Here is a 15,911-nt window from a genome sequence, read left to right on the forward strand (position 1 = left end):
TCTCTCTGGAGAGTCCTGCCCTGACACATCTGCTGTGTGCTGAGCACTGGCCTGGTTTCTTGGGCCGTTCGTTTGATGATGCCTATGCATGGCCTTGTAACATTTCTTGTTTTCATTTTGTTGCACAGTTGAAAATGTCCCTTTTTATATTCTTAATCTTTTACATACAGTTTTACTGTCTTCCTAGTTAATTGATAGCAGTGGGAGTGTTTCATAGCATAGTCTCATCCAGTAGAAGGGCATCCTCCAGCAGTTCCTTCCAGGTCCCCCTTGTACCAGGCCTATTCCTTCTAACCTTGTGACTTCTGCTTCCTGGCTTCTTCATGTCCAGGGCACCCTCCCTGCCTGCTAGTCCTCAGCCACAGACCCATGACCCATGTCATAGGGCTCTGACCTCTCATGTATGAGGGCACCTCTGTCTCCAGCATATGGCATGATTGCTGTTCTGGAATTATTTGTTGAATGAGCTAATGAATGAAGGTATTGGTTCTCTGGTTGTAAGGCACACAAATGTCCCTTTCTCTGTTCTAGCCTTGCCGAATCAAAGGTGACATAGGGCAGTCCACTGATGATGATTCTGTCCCTCTGGTCCATTGTGTCCGCCTTCTCTCTGCTTCATTTTTGTTAACTGGGGGAAAAAATGGTAAGCATGGAAGGGCAATTGCAGAGGTGAGATTCTTGGGGTTTCAGAGGTCAGCATGGTGACCAGTTTTCACCTCGTTATTGGAGAGAGCTTTGCTTTCCATACACTCATAGGAGGAGGGAAGAAATGAGGGGCAGGTAGCATATTGGGTCCAGATTTGTTGATTTGAAGAAGCTGAAGGTGGCCCTTGTGGTTTTTTTTGTTGTTGTTTTTTGTAGCCCTGGTTCCAGACAGGGACGTGAGGGTTAGTGTGAAGGCTCTGGCCCTCAGCTGTGTTGGGGCAGCTGTGGCTCTTCATCCAGAGGCTTTCTTCAGCAAGCTGTATAAAGTACCTCTCGACATCACAGAGTGCCCTGGTACGTTCACAGTTCTCCTTTTTTCCCTCAAATTGTATCACTATTTTTAAAACTATTTCCGACAGTTATGGTGCTTTCAGTTTTAGAGCAGTGTTTCAAGTTAGTTTGTGCATGTGAGCTGTGTTGTAGCTTTCCATAGACACATAAATAGTAATCGTCCTGGTTTCACGGACTCCTTTTAGATGCTGTGTTTGTAATGGAAATACACGAAAGAAGAAAATTGAAGGCTGGGAATATCAGAGCTATTTATGTACATACTGGATTTATACCTAAAGCACAAACTACGTTGTCAAAATTGTTCTGAGTCACACTCTTTTTGGCCAGCCATTCACACTCACAGATGAGCAGGGACCAGCTGAGGCTAGCGAGGGCAGCAGCAGGCCCCGTCTCCTCTCCCGTGGTCATTGAGTAGTAGAAATTATCCCCTGCCTTCTCTGTGTCTTTTTCTGTGGGCAAGATGGCACATTTTGCTGTTGAACTTACACCAAGTAAGTGTGTAATAGTTTAAATTTTTCTAATCTTTATTTTGAAAAAAAAATCTTGGAATACTGGTTGTTATCTGAGAGCCTAGAATTATAATCCAGAAAATCTGTTATATTGAGGAGGTATCAGCAATATGATGAATCTAAAATCCTTAAACACCAGAATGTTTTTTGCCATTTAGGTTTATTATAGCCAAGTTACTTACAGATTTGTAAAGCCCCCACTCTTTTTCTTTTTTGAGAATTAAGCTTTTAGTTTGAGGTAGAAAGTTGATGGTTGCTTGTTGGTAGGAAGTTGTACAGTGACCAGGCAATTTGTCCCCACAGAGGAACAGTATGTGTCAGACATCCTGAACTACATCCACCATGGAGACCCGCAGGTCAGAGGAGCCACTGCCATTCTCTGTGGGACCCTCATCTGCTCTATCCTCAGTAGGTCCCGCTTCCATGTGGGCGACTGGCTGGGCACCATTAGAACCCTGACAGGTAACTGCCAGTTCCCAGTAGTAGTCTTTTCCCGATTCCATTGCCATGTGAAGTTCATGTGAAAATGTTTATCACATGTTCTTCTGCTCAGGAAATAAATTTTCTCTGGTGGACTGCATTCCTCTGCTGCGGAAAACTTTGAAGGATCAGTCTTCTGTTACTTGCAAGTTGGCTTGTACTGCTGTGAGGGTGAGCACAGTCTTTTGTGTAAACCATTCCTTTGATGGGTGGACATTTTACCATTGTTAATAGTTAAAATTAGATCTTGATTGGAAAAATTCTCACACATTCTAAAGCTGTAAACAATAATTAGTGTGTGTGTCCATCACTCAGCCTTAGAAAAGGCATTGCCAATCATGTTAAAGCTTAATAAACTTTAAATTTTAATCCTTAAAATATGCTTTCTCCTAAAGGGAGGGTATGTTTAGAAATACATCTTGCTATTATTAAATGTAAGATCTGTACAATTAAAAAAATACTGTCTTAGGCCTACAAAATGCCAGAAGTCAAAGTGAGCCCTACGGATAGTCTTGGTCCCTGAATTTAGTGCATGTGGGACCTTTATGGCTCATAAATCACAGTTCACAGTCAACAATGGTAAAAATCAACCGGTAAAAGTCAGAATGAGAAGCACCCTGCGTTAGTCAAATGTGTGGGAAAAAAATCTCCCTTCTAAAAAAAATCTTATGGCCTGATAATAATTTTTCTTTTGTTCCAATTTTGCCAAGTCTGAGTCAGCCATGTTTCCTTTTTTTGTTTTTTCAATACCTTTATTTTAGTTATTTATTTTTATGTGGTGCTGAGGATTGAACCCAGCACATTGCACGTGCTAAGCCAGCACTCTACCACTGAGCCACGACCCCAGCCCTCATGTTTCCTTTTGAGCAGAAGCAGGTCAGGCGTAGACAGCAGAGTTGTACTGTTAGCTGGGAGTCAACACACTCAGAGGTCTTGGGGCCACAGAAGCTCTGCTGTGGTTCCCTCGTGCAGTGAACAACACAGGAACCTCCACCGGGTACTCCTTGGTGTGGGGCCCTTGCCCTTACCTAGCCTAAGGTTTATGTTGAAAGTTGGTGGTAGGACCCAGGTGTTGTGGTACACACTTGTAATCCCAGAGGCTTGGGAGGCTGAGGCAGGAGGATTGTGAGTTCAAAGCCAGCCTCAGCAACGGTGAGGCGCTAAGCAACTCAGACGCTAAAATACAAAATAGGGCTGGGGATGTTGCTCAGTGGTTGAGTGCCTCTGCCAAAAACAAAGTAAGTAGGTGGTAGGATTCTGTTGTACATGTCCCTTATAACCAATGATGAGTATTCTTGAAATTGCTGTTTGAGAGTTGAGGCCATGACATGGGAAAAAAATGAGCAGAAGAAAGAAACAAAATTATGTGAGAGGGACACGTACTTTTAAACTTGATTTTACTAAGGTAAAATGTGTACCATGAATATTTATAAGAGCCTCCTGCTTCTCTGTTTTGAAAGCCACAAAGCTAGCTGGCAGGTGTGTGGGCATGCTGTTTAAGGGCATCAGTGTGGCTGCTGGTGGCTGACCCCACTGTCCTCCCCCTGACTTCTTCCAGCTCTGTGTCATGAGTCTCTGCAGCAGCAGCCACAGTGACCTAGGGCTGCAGCTGCTCATTGATGTGCTGGCGCTGAGGAGTAGCTCCTACTGGCTGGTGAGAACAGAGCTCTTGGAGACTCTTGCAGAGATGGACTTCAGGTGAGTGAGTTGAGTTCCTTGGTGTAAGGTATGTAAGCTCAGAAGCTCACTTGAGAGTAGAAAGTCCTGGGCCACTTGCTGTAGTTAGTGATGGTGCTATAGCTCCTGTCTGTCCCACGTCTATGGCGGTCAGGTGGAAGACGGCACTGTCCTCCTTTCCAGGGTGTTTTAGCTCTTTGTCTTTTTGCTTTTACAAAATTAAAAATAAAGAAATAAATAAATTCAGGCAGAAGACCAGATGTTTCTGGTAGTCTCCGTTGGGTGTTATGGGTAGTGGGCGTAAGAGCCCTGAATTTTCTCACCTTGTCTTAAACTTTTGTTTTCAGTTTGTAGATGGACACAATACCTTTATTTAATTAATTAATTTATTTTTTTGGTGCTGAGGTGCTGAAGATTGAACACAGTGCTTCACGAAACGTGCCAGGCAAGCGCTCTTCCACTGAGCTATAGCCCTTGTCTTAAACTTTTTTTTTTTTAACCATATATATTCTGTTTTTCATTATACTGAACATAAGAGAGGCTGTTGGATTGCATTTTGTTGCAATTAAAAACTAATTTGAGTTGGTATAATCCCCATAGCTCGGGAAGCTGAGGCAAGAAGATCGCTAGTTCAAAGCGAGTCTCAGCAATTTAATAAGACCCTAAGCAACTTTTCGAGAGCCTGTCTCTAGATAAGAAATAAAAAGGGCTCAGGATGTGGCTCATTCATCTCCTGTCATTTTGAGGAAGTGCTGGTTCTGAGAGCTCCTCTGGCCCTTGTGCAGCTTTGAGGCCCAGCCGCAGAGCAGTGCAGGCTGGCCCTGAGTGGCTGGTGTCACTGTTGATATGTTCTCTTGTTAGGCTGGTGAGCTTTTTGGAGGCAAAAGCAGAAGCCTTACACAGAGGAGCTCATCATTATACAGGGGTAAGCAGCTCGTTTTGTGAGACTGTCCTGCCTTCCAGGAACCTGTGCTGGCAGGGCCTCCGAGTGGTATGAAATTTCTCTGAATGCTTGATGAAGAAGGTGTGACTGTCTGGTGTGAATTTAAGACAAGTCATCTTGAGTTCTTGCTCACCCGCTTTCTAAATACCTCAGATTTGGTCAAATACAGAGATTATGTTTATTTTTATTACCTCTAAAGCTTTTAAAACTGCAAGAACGAGTGCTCAATAATGTTGTCATCTATTTGCTTGGGGATGAAGACCCCCGGGTGCGACATGTTGCCGCAGCAGCATTAGTAAGGTATTTGCCAGTGCTTTATCTCTTCACTCTTGTAGTTGAGGTGTAAATAGTAAGAGAATGGGAAGAGTGGGAAACTCAGAGGGATAAGGAAGTATTTTCAAGTCTCTTAGCTTGTTTTAAACATTTCTCCTCTTAACTACAAAAAAAAAAAAAAAAAAATTCGGTAACCTGAGTCAAATGATAATTTAAAAAGACTAATCTTCTAATTTAAAAGTAATATATTTGCATTGTTAAAATTTTGGAATATAGAGAATAACACTAAGAAGGAAAAAAGTCACCTTCAGTTCAGATGGCCTCCTGGCAGTAGGCTGTGCCCTGTGCACCAGAGTTTCTGTTTCTGACACGGCTCAGGCTTAGCCCTGGGAGGGGGCGGTTGGGGACCTCGGGTGAGTCTCACGTGCCTTCTGAGTATATCAGCCTTCCTTTCACGGTAGGCTTGTCCCAAAGCTGTTTTATAAATGTGACCAAGGACAGGCTGATCCAGTGGTGGCCGTGGCAAGAGATCAAAGCAGTGTTTACCTGAAACTCCTCATGCACGAGACGCAGCCTCCATCTCACTTCTCCGTCAGCACCATAACCAGGTAGGTACCTCTGTCCCCAGGCTTGTTGGCAGAGCAGGCCTCTCCTGGCACCCTCCTGGGGTGTCACCTGCAGGTGTTGACTTTCCTGAAGAAGATAGGTTAGGTCAGGATGTTGGAGCAGGTCTGCCTTTGGAGACCTCCTGTCTCTTTTCAGGATGGGCATGCCGCCTCTGTGGCGAAGCCCTGCCAGTCACACAGTGGCAACTTCAACAGGCTTGTCTCTTGTCATGAGTGCATCGCCTCCCTCATGCTGACTACTACATGTGTGTGTTGTTCCCACGTGTGACCTGAAAGCTTGTTCATTGAATACTCTCACTTATTGATGTCCCCTCTGAAGAGAGTGTTACTCCTGTGACTCTTCCTTCAGGCGGGTGGGCTAGTACCAAGTGACCATGCTGTTTGGGGTGGCCCCAGTTCAGGGAGTGAGGTGCTGCCTCTTGGCCTGTGTTGTGCAAGCCTGGGCCGTGTCCACCAGCCACATAGACTCCCTCCCACCTTCTAGGTGAGCACTGCAGGAGCATGTTGACGATGGCGCAGGTGTCTTCCGAAGACTGCAGAAGTGATTGTGCTGTGCCTTTAAGCTGTCTTTTAAGTGTTATTTTGAATGTTGATTTTATATGATGCTCTCCTTTTTGTTGGAGTTTTTTTTTTTTTTTTTTTAAGTTGACCAAGTGATTTCTTAGTTAAAATGATCACTTAGTGGAATTCAGCAAAATCTGAAGTCATTCCTCCCAAATAAATGTATTTTCTTGTGTAAAGACCACTTAAAAAAACAAACACAGAGCTTGTTTCTGGGCTGTCTTCTGTCTCCTTTTTAGAGGGTGTCCTTTTTTAATCTCAGAGCAGGTGTTTTCCTGTCTCTGAAAAGACTCAGTGTAAATATTCCTTGAAGACAAATGGAAGCAGTGTGAGACTTTGATTTTGAAGAATTTGGCAATCTTAGAGTAAATGGCTATTTTTATTTATTTTTTGTTTAATTGATTTTTTTTAAATACACGACAGCGGAATACATTACAATTCTTATTACCCATATAGAGCACAATTTTTCATATCTTTGTATATAAAGTATGTTCACACCAATTCATGTCTTTATACATGTACTTTTTTTTGCATTACAATTCTTATTACACATATATACCACAATTTTATATCTCTGTTTGTATATAAAGTAGGTTGACGAATTGTGTCTTCGTACATGTACTTTGGATAATGATGTCCATCACATTCCACCGTCCTTGCTAATCCCCTGCTCCCTCCCTTTCCCTCCCACCCCTCTGCCCTATCTAGAGTTCATCTATTCCTCCCATGTTCCCCCTCCCTACCCCACTATGAGTCAGCCTCCTTATATCAGAGAAAACAGTCGGCATTTGTTTTTTTGGGATTGGCTAACTTCACTTAGCATTATCTTCTCCAGCGCCATCCATTTACCTGCAAATGCCATGATTTTATTCTCCTTTATTGCTGAGTAAAATTCTGAGTAAAGGCCTTTTTTAAATGCTATTTCAGAACAAGAATACAAGAGGGCAACAGAGATGGGTCTAACATGGCAGTAAAATGGTCGCCAGCTACTGCTTTGAAAAGTCATGCAGTTGCAGACAGGAGCTCTCCTCTGGGCACCCAGCTGTGCTCATCTGTGTCTGTGTGGCAGACAGGTTACCAGCACACCCAACCGCCTGCTCTGTTAGAATCTCTGATTCTCCAGTTTCCTTGTTGAATGTTGTGTGGAAAAGGTTGTGAGGGACATGAAAGTGAATCTTATGTGATTCCTGTGTGGGCTTCATTTAAACCATTGGGAAAGCAGAGTTTGCAGGGCAGAAATGGACAGATGGCACGGATGGAACATGGAGACAGTGCCTGAGGGGCCCAGTAGTGCAGAAGGGGATCTCTTCCATGTTGGGTTCAGGGTTGCTTTGGGTACCTCCAGCTGGAGGGATGCTGGATGGTAGGTGAGGTGTGAGGAGCACAAGCCCTGGTACCGCTAAAGGTGCCTGTAGGGTACGGACGGGTGCTCAGCCTTTCGTTCCATATATGACCAGATTTATTTCTAGTCTTTCCTTAACTTTAAAGTTGAGTCTTTTAAAGTTTTGTCTTCTTCCAGACTGTATTTTCATTTATTTCTCATAGTGTTAGGGACTGAACCCATGTCCTTGCACATGCCAGGAATGTGCTCTACCACCTGAGCTTTACTCTCAGCTTTGGTATCTGATCTTAAAGGTTTTAAGTGACATTTGACCTTGAAAAATACCATATGCTTTAATGATGGATCTCAAATCTCTCTTTTTTTCTTTATAGACTCTATAGAGGCTATAGCTTATTGCCAAACATAACAGACGTCACTCTGGAAGGAAACCTCTCGAGAGTGATTGCTGCAGTGTCTCACGAGCTCATCACCTCAACCACACGGGCGCTCACAGTGAGTCTCTTTCTCAGATGGGTCTAAGGAATTATTTCCAGCGTGTCTTGTGATCAGTTGTGGTCATAGTGGTGAGGCTCTGGGTCAGACCTTCAGCATCTATGGAGCCTTCTTAGGGACTGTGCTTTGTCATTGGAATCTTGGCTTGTTCCAACAGGAATGGTGAAGAGCTCTTTATTTCTGATTGTTGAAGTAATACATGCTCAGTTTAAAAAAATAATAATAATCAGCTAATTTAGGAAGACACAAAAATGAAATAAAAAAATCACTAGAATCTGAATTGATAATGTGATAATGTATTAGAAGGTTACCATATCTCCAATAAAATTAACTTAATGATTATATATAGTAAGGGGAAAAAATCAGAAATGCCAACACAGACATTTTGTATAATTAACTATATCTTTTTTATGATGCTGAAATTGAAAAAGATCTCTAATATCCAAAAATCCAGGAATGATCAAATTTTTTATTATGATTTAATTCTTAACATTATGCTTTGGAGAAATTTTAACAGTGTGTAGAGATAAAAATCTGGATTATAATGTTGAATGAGAAAGATAGACTACAAAACTGTGTGTGGGGGTATGTTTGGTTGGGTTAGAGGTAAGAAAAATACTACTCATGAATATATACTTCTCACGTACTCAGAAAGTGACTAGCAAAAGTTGCCAAGATGAGGTTTTCAGTCTGTGGGTGATTTTTACTTTCTTCTTTAGGTTTTTCAAGGAGTCCCAAATTTTCTAATATGAGCAAGTATGACTTTTATAATAAAAAAGAACAATTTGGGGCTTGGGCTGTGGCTCAGCAGTAGAGTGCTTGCCTAGCATACATGAGGTACTGGGTTCGAGTTTCAGCACCACATAAAAATAAATAAATAAAATAAACATTAAAAACACTTATTAAAAAAAGAACACTTATACAAACGTAATGTTAATTTTCTGATTAGTAGGCCTTTTTGTTTATGTGATAAAAAATACTTGGATATTACAGAAAGCTCAGACAACGGATTCCTCTGTCTTGCTAAGTAAATAATTGCTTTTGAAACCTAGATGTGTTAAAGGGATCATACACTTGATATATTTTGTTGTGGCCTCTGTGTAGCAAGCACTGTTCTAGGCTTGGGATGCAAAACCCTCATGCTGATTTCTGCAGTCTGGTGGGAGAGATTGACTGAAGTCAACTGGCTTCAGTTGAAGTCAACTGAAGTCAACCTTCCCCTGCAGCTCCAGGCCTGCGCTGACCACCTCTGGCCCCCCTTTCCTGGGAAATGGTCTGCCCGTAGTAAGACTCTTATTTTAGTGGTCTAGCCGTATGTCTTTTTAGAGTCTGAATTTGCACCCCCGCCTCCTGCCCCATAAACAGCCTGATGGTTATCGCAGACTCAGTGTTCTCCCAGTGGTTGGTAATCTTTATGCAGGGCAAGCCCTCTAGGTGGTTGGGTGTAACATTCTCACTCCTATCTTCTGTAGTTTGGCTGCTGTGAAGCTTTGAGTCTTCTTTCCACGGCCTATCCAGCTTGCATCTGGAGTTCAGGGTGGCATTGTGGGTATGTATTCCCTCTGTATATAGTTATTCCAACTACACGCTACAGCTGTAGTTACTGGAATACTTTTTTTCTTTCTCTTAATGTTTTTGTTAAGTTGGCTTTTTTGAAATGTACCTGAGAGAATACTTGTTTTTGCCCTATTGTGAAAACTAGTGAGAGGAGCTGTTGGAAAATACTGAACTAGTGGTCATTCTAATGAATGCCAAATGTTCTTAGGCATCCTAGGCATTCAAGAGTGTGATTTCTGGGTTCATTTAAGGGAATTTTCATATTTAGGCAAGAGACTCTCTACTTCCCAGAATATAATCAGTTATCTTCTTAGTATGCATGAGACCCTGGGTTCAATATCCAGCACCAAAAAAGAAAAGGACTAAAACTTGGGATAAAAGAAAAAATGATAGTAGTGTGGATAGTTTAACAGTAAATTTTCAGTGCAAAAACAAATGCAAATTTGCAAATATCTGTTTTATTCTTAAAAATAGCTAAGAAGGGGCTAGGGTTATGGCTCAGTGGTAGAGTGTGCACCTTGCACATATGAGGCACTGGGTTTGATCCTCAGCACCAAATAAAAATAAATAAAGGTACTAATGTCCATCTACAACTAAAAATATATATATATTAAAAAAATAGCTAAGAAACTAAACAGCTGACAAGCCTTTTTTAATTGGTTTGATTCTTCCCCAAATTACTTTGTGTAATAAAAATCAAGGCTGGGTACAATGATGCATGCCTATAATCCTAACAACTCAGGAGACTGAGGCAGGGGGATGGCAAATTTGAGGCCATGTTGATCGCAAGTTATGAGACCCTATCTCAAAATAAAGTGGCTGGGTGTAGCTCAGTGGTAAAGCGCCCTGGATTCAAGCCCTGGTACCCCCCAACCCTCACAGGTAGTGCATGAAGTTGTGATGAGCTGTGAGGTATACTTTGGAACTGTGGTGCTTACCTTAACAACTTTCATTTAAAAGTCCTTTCCCTCCATATATGGCCTGCCAGCAAGTGCGCAGTAGTGCTGGGTCTCCTGCTGCACTAGGGAGTGGGCTCCATGTGTTCCTAGGACTGAGAGAGACCGTGGGGACTCCTATCACTTTGGAAGTGATGCAGACTTCTTGTCTGTCACATATGGCCAGCTAACATTTGCTTTAAGTGGGTCACATTCTTGTGACGACTCGACTTTCATGGGAAGAAGGGAACTAGTGACTGAGCAGCTACGGTTTCTGATCAGAAGTGCAGCACTAGACTTGACTCCCGAGCACCTTTGGCATAGGAGTAAGATGTGCTAATTCAAATGCTGAAAAAAACCTGAAGTGACTTTCTGAGCTGGTTTAGCGTGTTGTGAAGTGCCTTCCTCCTGGAGTGCGAGGCTCTTGCCTGAGCCGATGCCCTTATTTGGCCTTGTCTGTGTCTTGCTTGCAGGGTGCCCCCACTGAGTGCCTCTGAGGAGTCCAGGAGGAGCTGCACTGTGGGGATGGCCACCATGATGCTTACCCTGCTCTCCTCAGCTTGGTTCCCCCTGGATCTCTCAGCCCATCAAGATGCTTTGGTTTTGGCCGGAAACTTGCTTGCAGGTACTGATTCCAAATTGGAAGAGATACTCAGGGACTGTAGCTTCTGATTTCCTTATGAGGAGTGCCACTGGTGGAAAACACATAAGGGAAGAAAAAAAATCTCATGAATCATTGACAGGCATATCTTGTCACAACTTTAGGTGTTGCTGTATGAATGTGTTTATAAGCAGCCATTCTGTGCTGGGTATTTTAAGGTATCCTTTTCCCAGTCCAGCCCCTTGGCTGGCTGTGGTAAACTCGTCTTGAGTTTCATTTTAGTGGGTACCAGTACCAGGCACTGTTGTAAGCCTGAGGGCCATAAGAAGGTACGGTGTATGGGTGCCATTCTCAAGTTGGTTAGACTGGAAAGGATTTATACACACAAGCCAGGGGCAGCACCGAGTGGCTGTAAGTAGCTTCTTTGTGCAGATTTATGGGCTGGCAGGAAAGGGCACACCAGATGGGGTCTGGCACATGCAGAGGCATGGAGATGTGACATTGGGGGGAAGATAAGTCACTGTAGATGGTCATGTGAGGAAATGAGAGAGGAAAATGTGGCCAGTGAGGAGGGCAGAGTCCACTAAAACTGGATTGGGGAGGGGTTGTTCTCTTGGCTTTGGGAAGCCATTGACTGGTTTCATGAAAGGGACTAAGAGTCCAGGTCTTGGGTTAGGAAGGCTGTTCCACTGGCTGAGTAAGTGCTGCAGGAAGAGGCGGGGAACTCAGTTACAAGGTGGATGTTGAACTTCAGGCCAGAGACAGTCCAAATAGATCATGTCTTTGGAATTGGAGGGGGAGACTGAAAGGGTGAAGGAGGCAGAATCACAAGGCCTTGGTCTCTAACTGAATCTTTGTTGTGAGGATGTGGAAATTGGAAACGTAGATTTTGGGGGGCATGTCACTTGCATGTTGAATTTGAGGAGTCCATTGAACATCAGGTGCAGAAGTCCAGCAGAGTCTCAGCATAGCTGGGTCTAATGACATATGTCCCCCAAGCAATTTTCTCATATCGTGGAGGTTAGAAGTAACATGTGCACCTGTGTCACAGCCAGCGCCCCCAAATCTCTGAGAAGTTCATGGACCTCCGAAGAAGAAGCCAACCCAGCAGCCATCAGACAGGAGGAAGTCTGGCCTGCTCTGGGGGACCGGACCCTGGTGCCCATGGTGGAGCATCTTTTCTCTCACCTGTTGAAGGTGATCAATATCTGTGCCCATGTGTTGGATGATGTGGCTCCTGGGCCAGCAATCAAGGTAACTTCTTCCTCAGGACGGCTGGTGTACTCCAGTTCTCATGGCTATGGGTCTCTGGGCCACCTTTCTTTAGAAGTCTGCTCCTTATTCTCTTTTGCTCTAAGTAAATAAAATTGGTCCCATCCTGCCAGTACATTCAGCATCAGAACAAGGGCTCTGCTCCTCCCCATCAGCTCCTGTGGTCCCGTGGAGAAGCCTGCCCCTGCCTAGGCTCTTGGTGTGTCTTGATTCTTTTCATCCTTAAGCCTCTCATATAGCTTCATGCTTGCCTGTCTATAGCTCTGTCTCCTATCCTCACAGCTCTTCTTCTTTCGTCCTGTGTGTCTGGACTCTGCCCCCTCTTCAGCCATCCGTTCTTTAACCCTTTCTGTTCTAATTTTTTTCACCACTCTCTGGAACATTCTTCCTGCCAGGGTCATGTCTTTAAATCTCTAGGGCACTTCCCTAGCCCTGTCTCTTCTCCCCTCTGTGGACTCCAGAGACCCCCTTCCCCATCTAAGCCTTCTCTCTAGTCTGCTCCCTAGTGGCTTCAGATTTCCTCCATCCCTCCCTAAAACTGTGGTCCAGTGTTTGTTGTCCACCTTTAAGTTTCTTTCCTAGGGCTGCTGCACATGTGCTCTCCCTGGACACGCACCGGAGCTGTCACAACTCTTCCCCTCTGCTCACAGACATCTTTGAGCTTAATAAAAATTTAACAAGCTGGAAACTCAGCCCCTAAGTCACACTAGACACATTCTGAGGGCTCAAGAGTCACACATGGTTAAGTGGATAATATCCTGGCTGATCCAGACATGGAACATTCCCACTGTGGCAACAAGTCCCCTTGGACAGTGCTTTATGCCTGTTCCTGACACAGTCACAGAGTGCCCCCATTTCCTTCTTTTGGAGGGGATGGGCCTGGGGGCTCTAACAGCCTCAGGCCCTCCTGACTCCCTGAGGGACCTGTCCATCTCCAGCCCATTTGCCATGCACCTGTGAGGACGTTCTGGGCTGTACCTGCTATGGTTGTGGTGTGGGACAGGGTACGTACAGTGGCTAGGCTCTGTAAAAATGGGTTCAGAGAGCACAGTGAATTGCATGGGTTAGTGCTTTTCAACACACAGTAAAACCACATATTGTAGTCTTCGATTTTCTGTATTTGCCACTTGTGTCTTGTTTTTGTTTTCTACTTTAGGCAGCCTTGCCTTCTCTAACAAATCCCCCTTCTCTAAGTCCCATTCGACGAAAGGGAAAGGAGAAGGAACCAGGAGAACAAGCATCTGCTCCGCTGAGTCCCAAGAAAAGCAGTGAGTCCAGTGCAGGTAGGAAGCTGCGGGGGAGAATGGGCTGCTGTGTGTTGTGCAGCGCGTGAGCTCATGCTGCCTTCGGAGTCGAGCCCAGCTTGGCACTTGGTGCTTTATGGAAATCAAGTAATGGGAGTAGAGTCAGAGAAGCCTTCCCTGGGAGTGACTTCAGGTTGTACACACCAGTTACTGAATGTCTGCAGACCACCTTTGGTCTTAAGGGTCTCTAAGCATCTTGCTGAAGCACATTCACTACACCTGCAGGCAGCTGGCCAGGGCACAGGGCCTGCTCTCCTGTGTGTCCTCCCTTCTGCCCTCTCTTTGAAGGAAAGGGGTGCTCTGCAGATGAGGACTCCTGGTTTTCAGTGAGGGAGATAGCGTGAATGGCTGAGAATAGGGATGGGGAGACTGATTCTGCTATAGCAGGAATTCTGAAGCCAGAAATGGAACGTTCGAGTTTGGAAGCACTTAAGAGAGGCAGTGGGGAAAAAGTCATCTGAGTTGGAGGAACACAAAAAATTCACAGGTGTTAGAGGGACTTCTACAGATGAGGAAATGTCAGAACAGAAGCCCTGGAAGTTTGATGTGACTATACGTACTGAATTCCAACTGCCCTCGCTGCTCTTACTGGGGACCTTGTCAGGGATAAGGGAGGGCAGAGCAGGAGGTATCTGTTGTTTCTGCACCCAGCTCCAGCCACATGCTTCCCCCACCGCCTCTGTGTTCTGGAGTGGTCTCGTGATACGCACATACACACAGGAGTGGCTGATTCACATGTGCATTTATTACTTTATGTACTTACCTTGTTTTTTGGAGCATTTTCGGGTACACAATAGCATTGTTACTAACTGTAGTACCTGTATTGTTCAGTAGTAGGTCTCTTGAACTTATTCCTCTATCTAAAATGAAATTTATATCCTTTGACCAACATACTAAGGCTTCTAAAAAGATGTCCCCCCCTTTTTTTTGGCCTTCTGTCTTTTTTGTTCCATATTTTTAATTGTGCATTATAGTTGTACATAATGGTGAGATTCGTTGTTACATATTTGTATATGCACACAAAAAGATGCTCTTTTCTAAGGATTGACTCAAGTACACCAGAAAGATAGACCTTTTTAAAAGCTTCGGACTGCACATGTACACAACTATCAGCATGTAGTCATCTTGCTGATGAATTAAATGAATCAAGCACTCCACGTCAGAAGTCCTTAAAACTGTAGTAGAGACAGTTGTATATGGCGCTTGACCCTTTAACATTAAGCATTAGTTTAATGATAATGTTTGTGCTCTTTATAGTTTTCAAAACATGTCAGCCTGTTTGATTGCATAAGGGGCTGATGACTGAGTTGCCTGGGGTTAGCCCTGTGTTCTCCAAGGAGCCTTATAGGTGGGAGGGCCCTGGATTGGCAGCAGCCGTGCAGCTGGCAGACCCATGCCTTACAAAGCAGGCGGCAGCAGCAGCAGCAGCAGCAGCAGCAGCATAACATCAGTATCGCTCCTATTACTATTTTATGTTGTTTTTTTTAGGTCTCAGGTTCTGCTTCTGTGTACTAGTCAGTTTCTCCTTATATCTTATTAACCAAAAAGTTCAAGAAAAGTTTTGAGAGTGTTTCTACTAGAATACATTTAAAAGTCTTTATTGTCAGTTGGTATTTTCCTTTTGGTCTGAATGTTTATTTTATGTTATTTTAGCCTCACGACAATCCGACACCTCAGGGCCTGTCACAGCAAGTAAATCCTCCTCCTTGGGGAGTTTCTACCATCTCCCTTCGTACCTCAAATTGCACGACGTCCTGAAAGCTACACATGCCAACTACAAGGTGTGGGCCTCTGTTGCTTGCTCAAATATGCATGCACCTGTGCGTGTTTCTGGTGACTGTTCACGTTCGTATTGTGATTTATGATAGCTTGGTAGCTTTATAAATATTTTGTGGTTTCACATTAGCAAAATGATCTTTCCTGGTTTGAGGCTGTTGCACCTGGGCTTTTCTAGACCTCCCCACACATTCAGATATACCAGGAGGATTCCTGGACTCAGCAGCATAGGCTCGGCACAGTGGGGTCCTGAGGACACACAGCCGGGTTACAGGGCAAGTGGCCCTGACAGAGTGTAGAGGGATCCCTATGCAGGCTTCCTGTGCCCTGTCCCTCTGTGAGGCTCACTTGAAAGTGCAGCATTGTGCTGTCTGCCTAATGTGAAGCAGAGCTCCAAACAGAAGAAAAGCACCTGGTTTGTGTTGAGCAAAACCCAGGTGTTTCAGATGGTCAGTAGGCCATGCATACAGCTAGGAGACGTCACCAACTCTCCTCTCCTTGGCTCCTCCTGCAGCTCAAGGCACCTTCTCCCCTGTTCTGCATAGCTTGCCTGTCATGCCCCTATCC

The 15,911-nt window shown here is 44.3% G+C and overlaps 1 protein-coding gene across 3 annotated transcripts in view; it reads left to right on the plus strand.

Annotated features, from left to right (window-relative positions):
• Htt (huntingtin) overlaps nucleotides 1-15,911 on the plus strand; it is a 136,503-nt gene that overhangs the window by 52,309 nt on the left and 68,283 nt on the right. For all 3 annotated transcript variants that reach the window (XM_048784077.1, XM_015481901.2, XM_048784076.1), the window contains 14 exons: nucleotides 532-643; nucleotides 862-999; nucleotides 1,809-1,967; nucleotides 2,059-2,156; nucleotides 3,544-3,683; nucleotides 4,524-4,587; nucleotides 4,805-4,905; nucleotides 5,340-5,486; nucleotides 7,779-7,899; nucleotides 9,372-9,448; nucleotides 10,865-11,016; nucleotides 12,044-12,246; nucleotides 13,421-13,547; nucleotides 15,222-15,349. In XM_048784077.1, coding sequence (XP_048640034.1) covers nucleotides 532-643; nucleotides 862-999; nucleotides 1,809-1,967; nucleotides 2,059-2,156; nucleotides 3,544-3,683; nucleotides 4,524-4,587; nucleotides 4,805-4,905; nucleotides 5,340-5,486; nucleotides 7,779-7,899; nucleotides 9,372-9,448; nucleotides 10,865-11,016; nucleotides 12,044-12,246; nucleotides 13,421-13,547; nucleotides 15,222-15,349 — 1,767 coding nt within the window. The remainder of the gene's footprint in view (nucleotides 1-531; nucleotides 644-861; nucleotides 1,000-1,808; nucleotides 1,968-2,058; nucleotides 2,157-3,543; nucleotides 3,684-4,523; nucleotides 4,588-4,804; nucleotides 4,906-5,339; nucleotides 5,487-7,778; nucleotides 7,900-9,371; nucleotides 9,449-10,864; nucleotides 11,017-12,043; nucleotides 12,247-13,420; nucleotides 13,548-15,221; nucleotides 15,350-15,911) is intronic.

Source organism: Marmota marmota, unplaced genomic scaffold (genome assembly GCF_001458135.2).
Source record: "Marmota marmota marmota unplaced genomic scaffold, marMar, whole genome shotgun sequence".
Taxonomy (NCBI): Eukaryota; Metazoa; Chordata; class Mammalia; order Rodentia; family Sciuridae; genus Marmota; species Marmota marmota.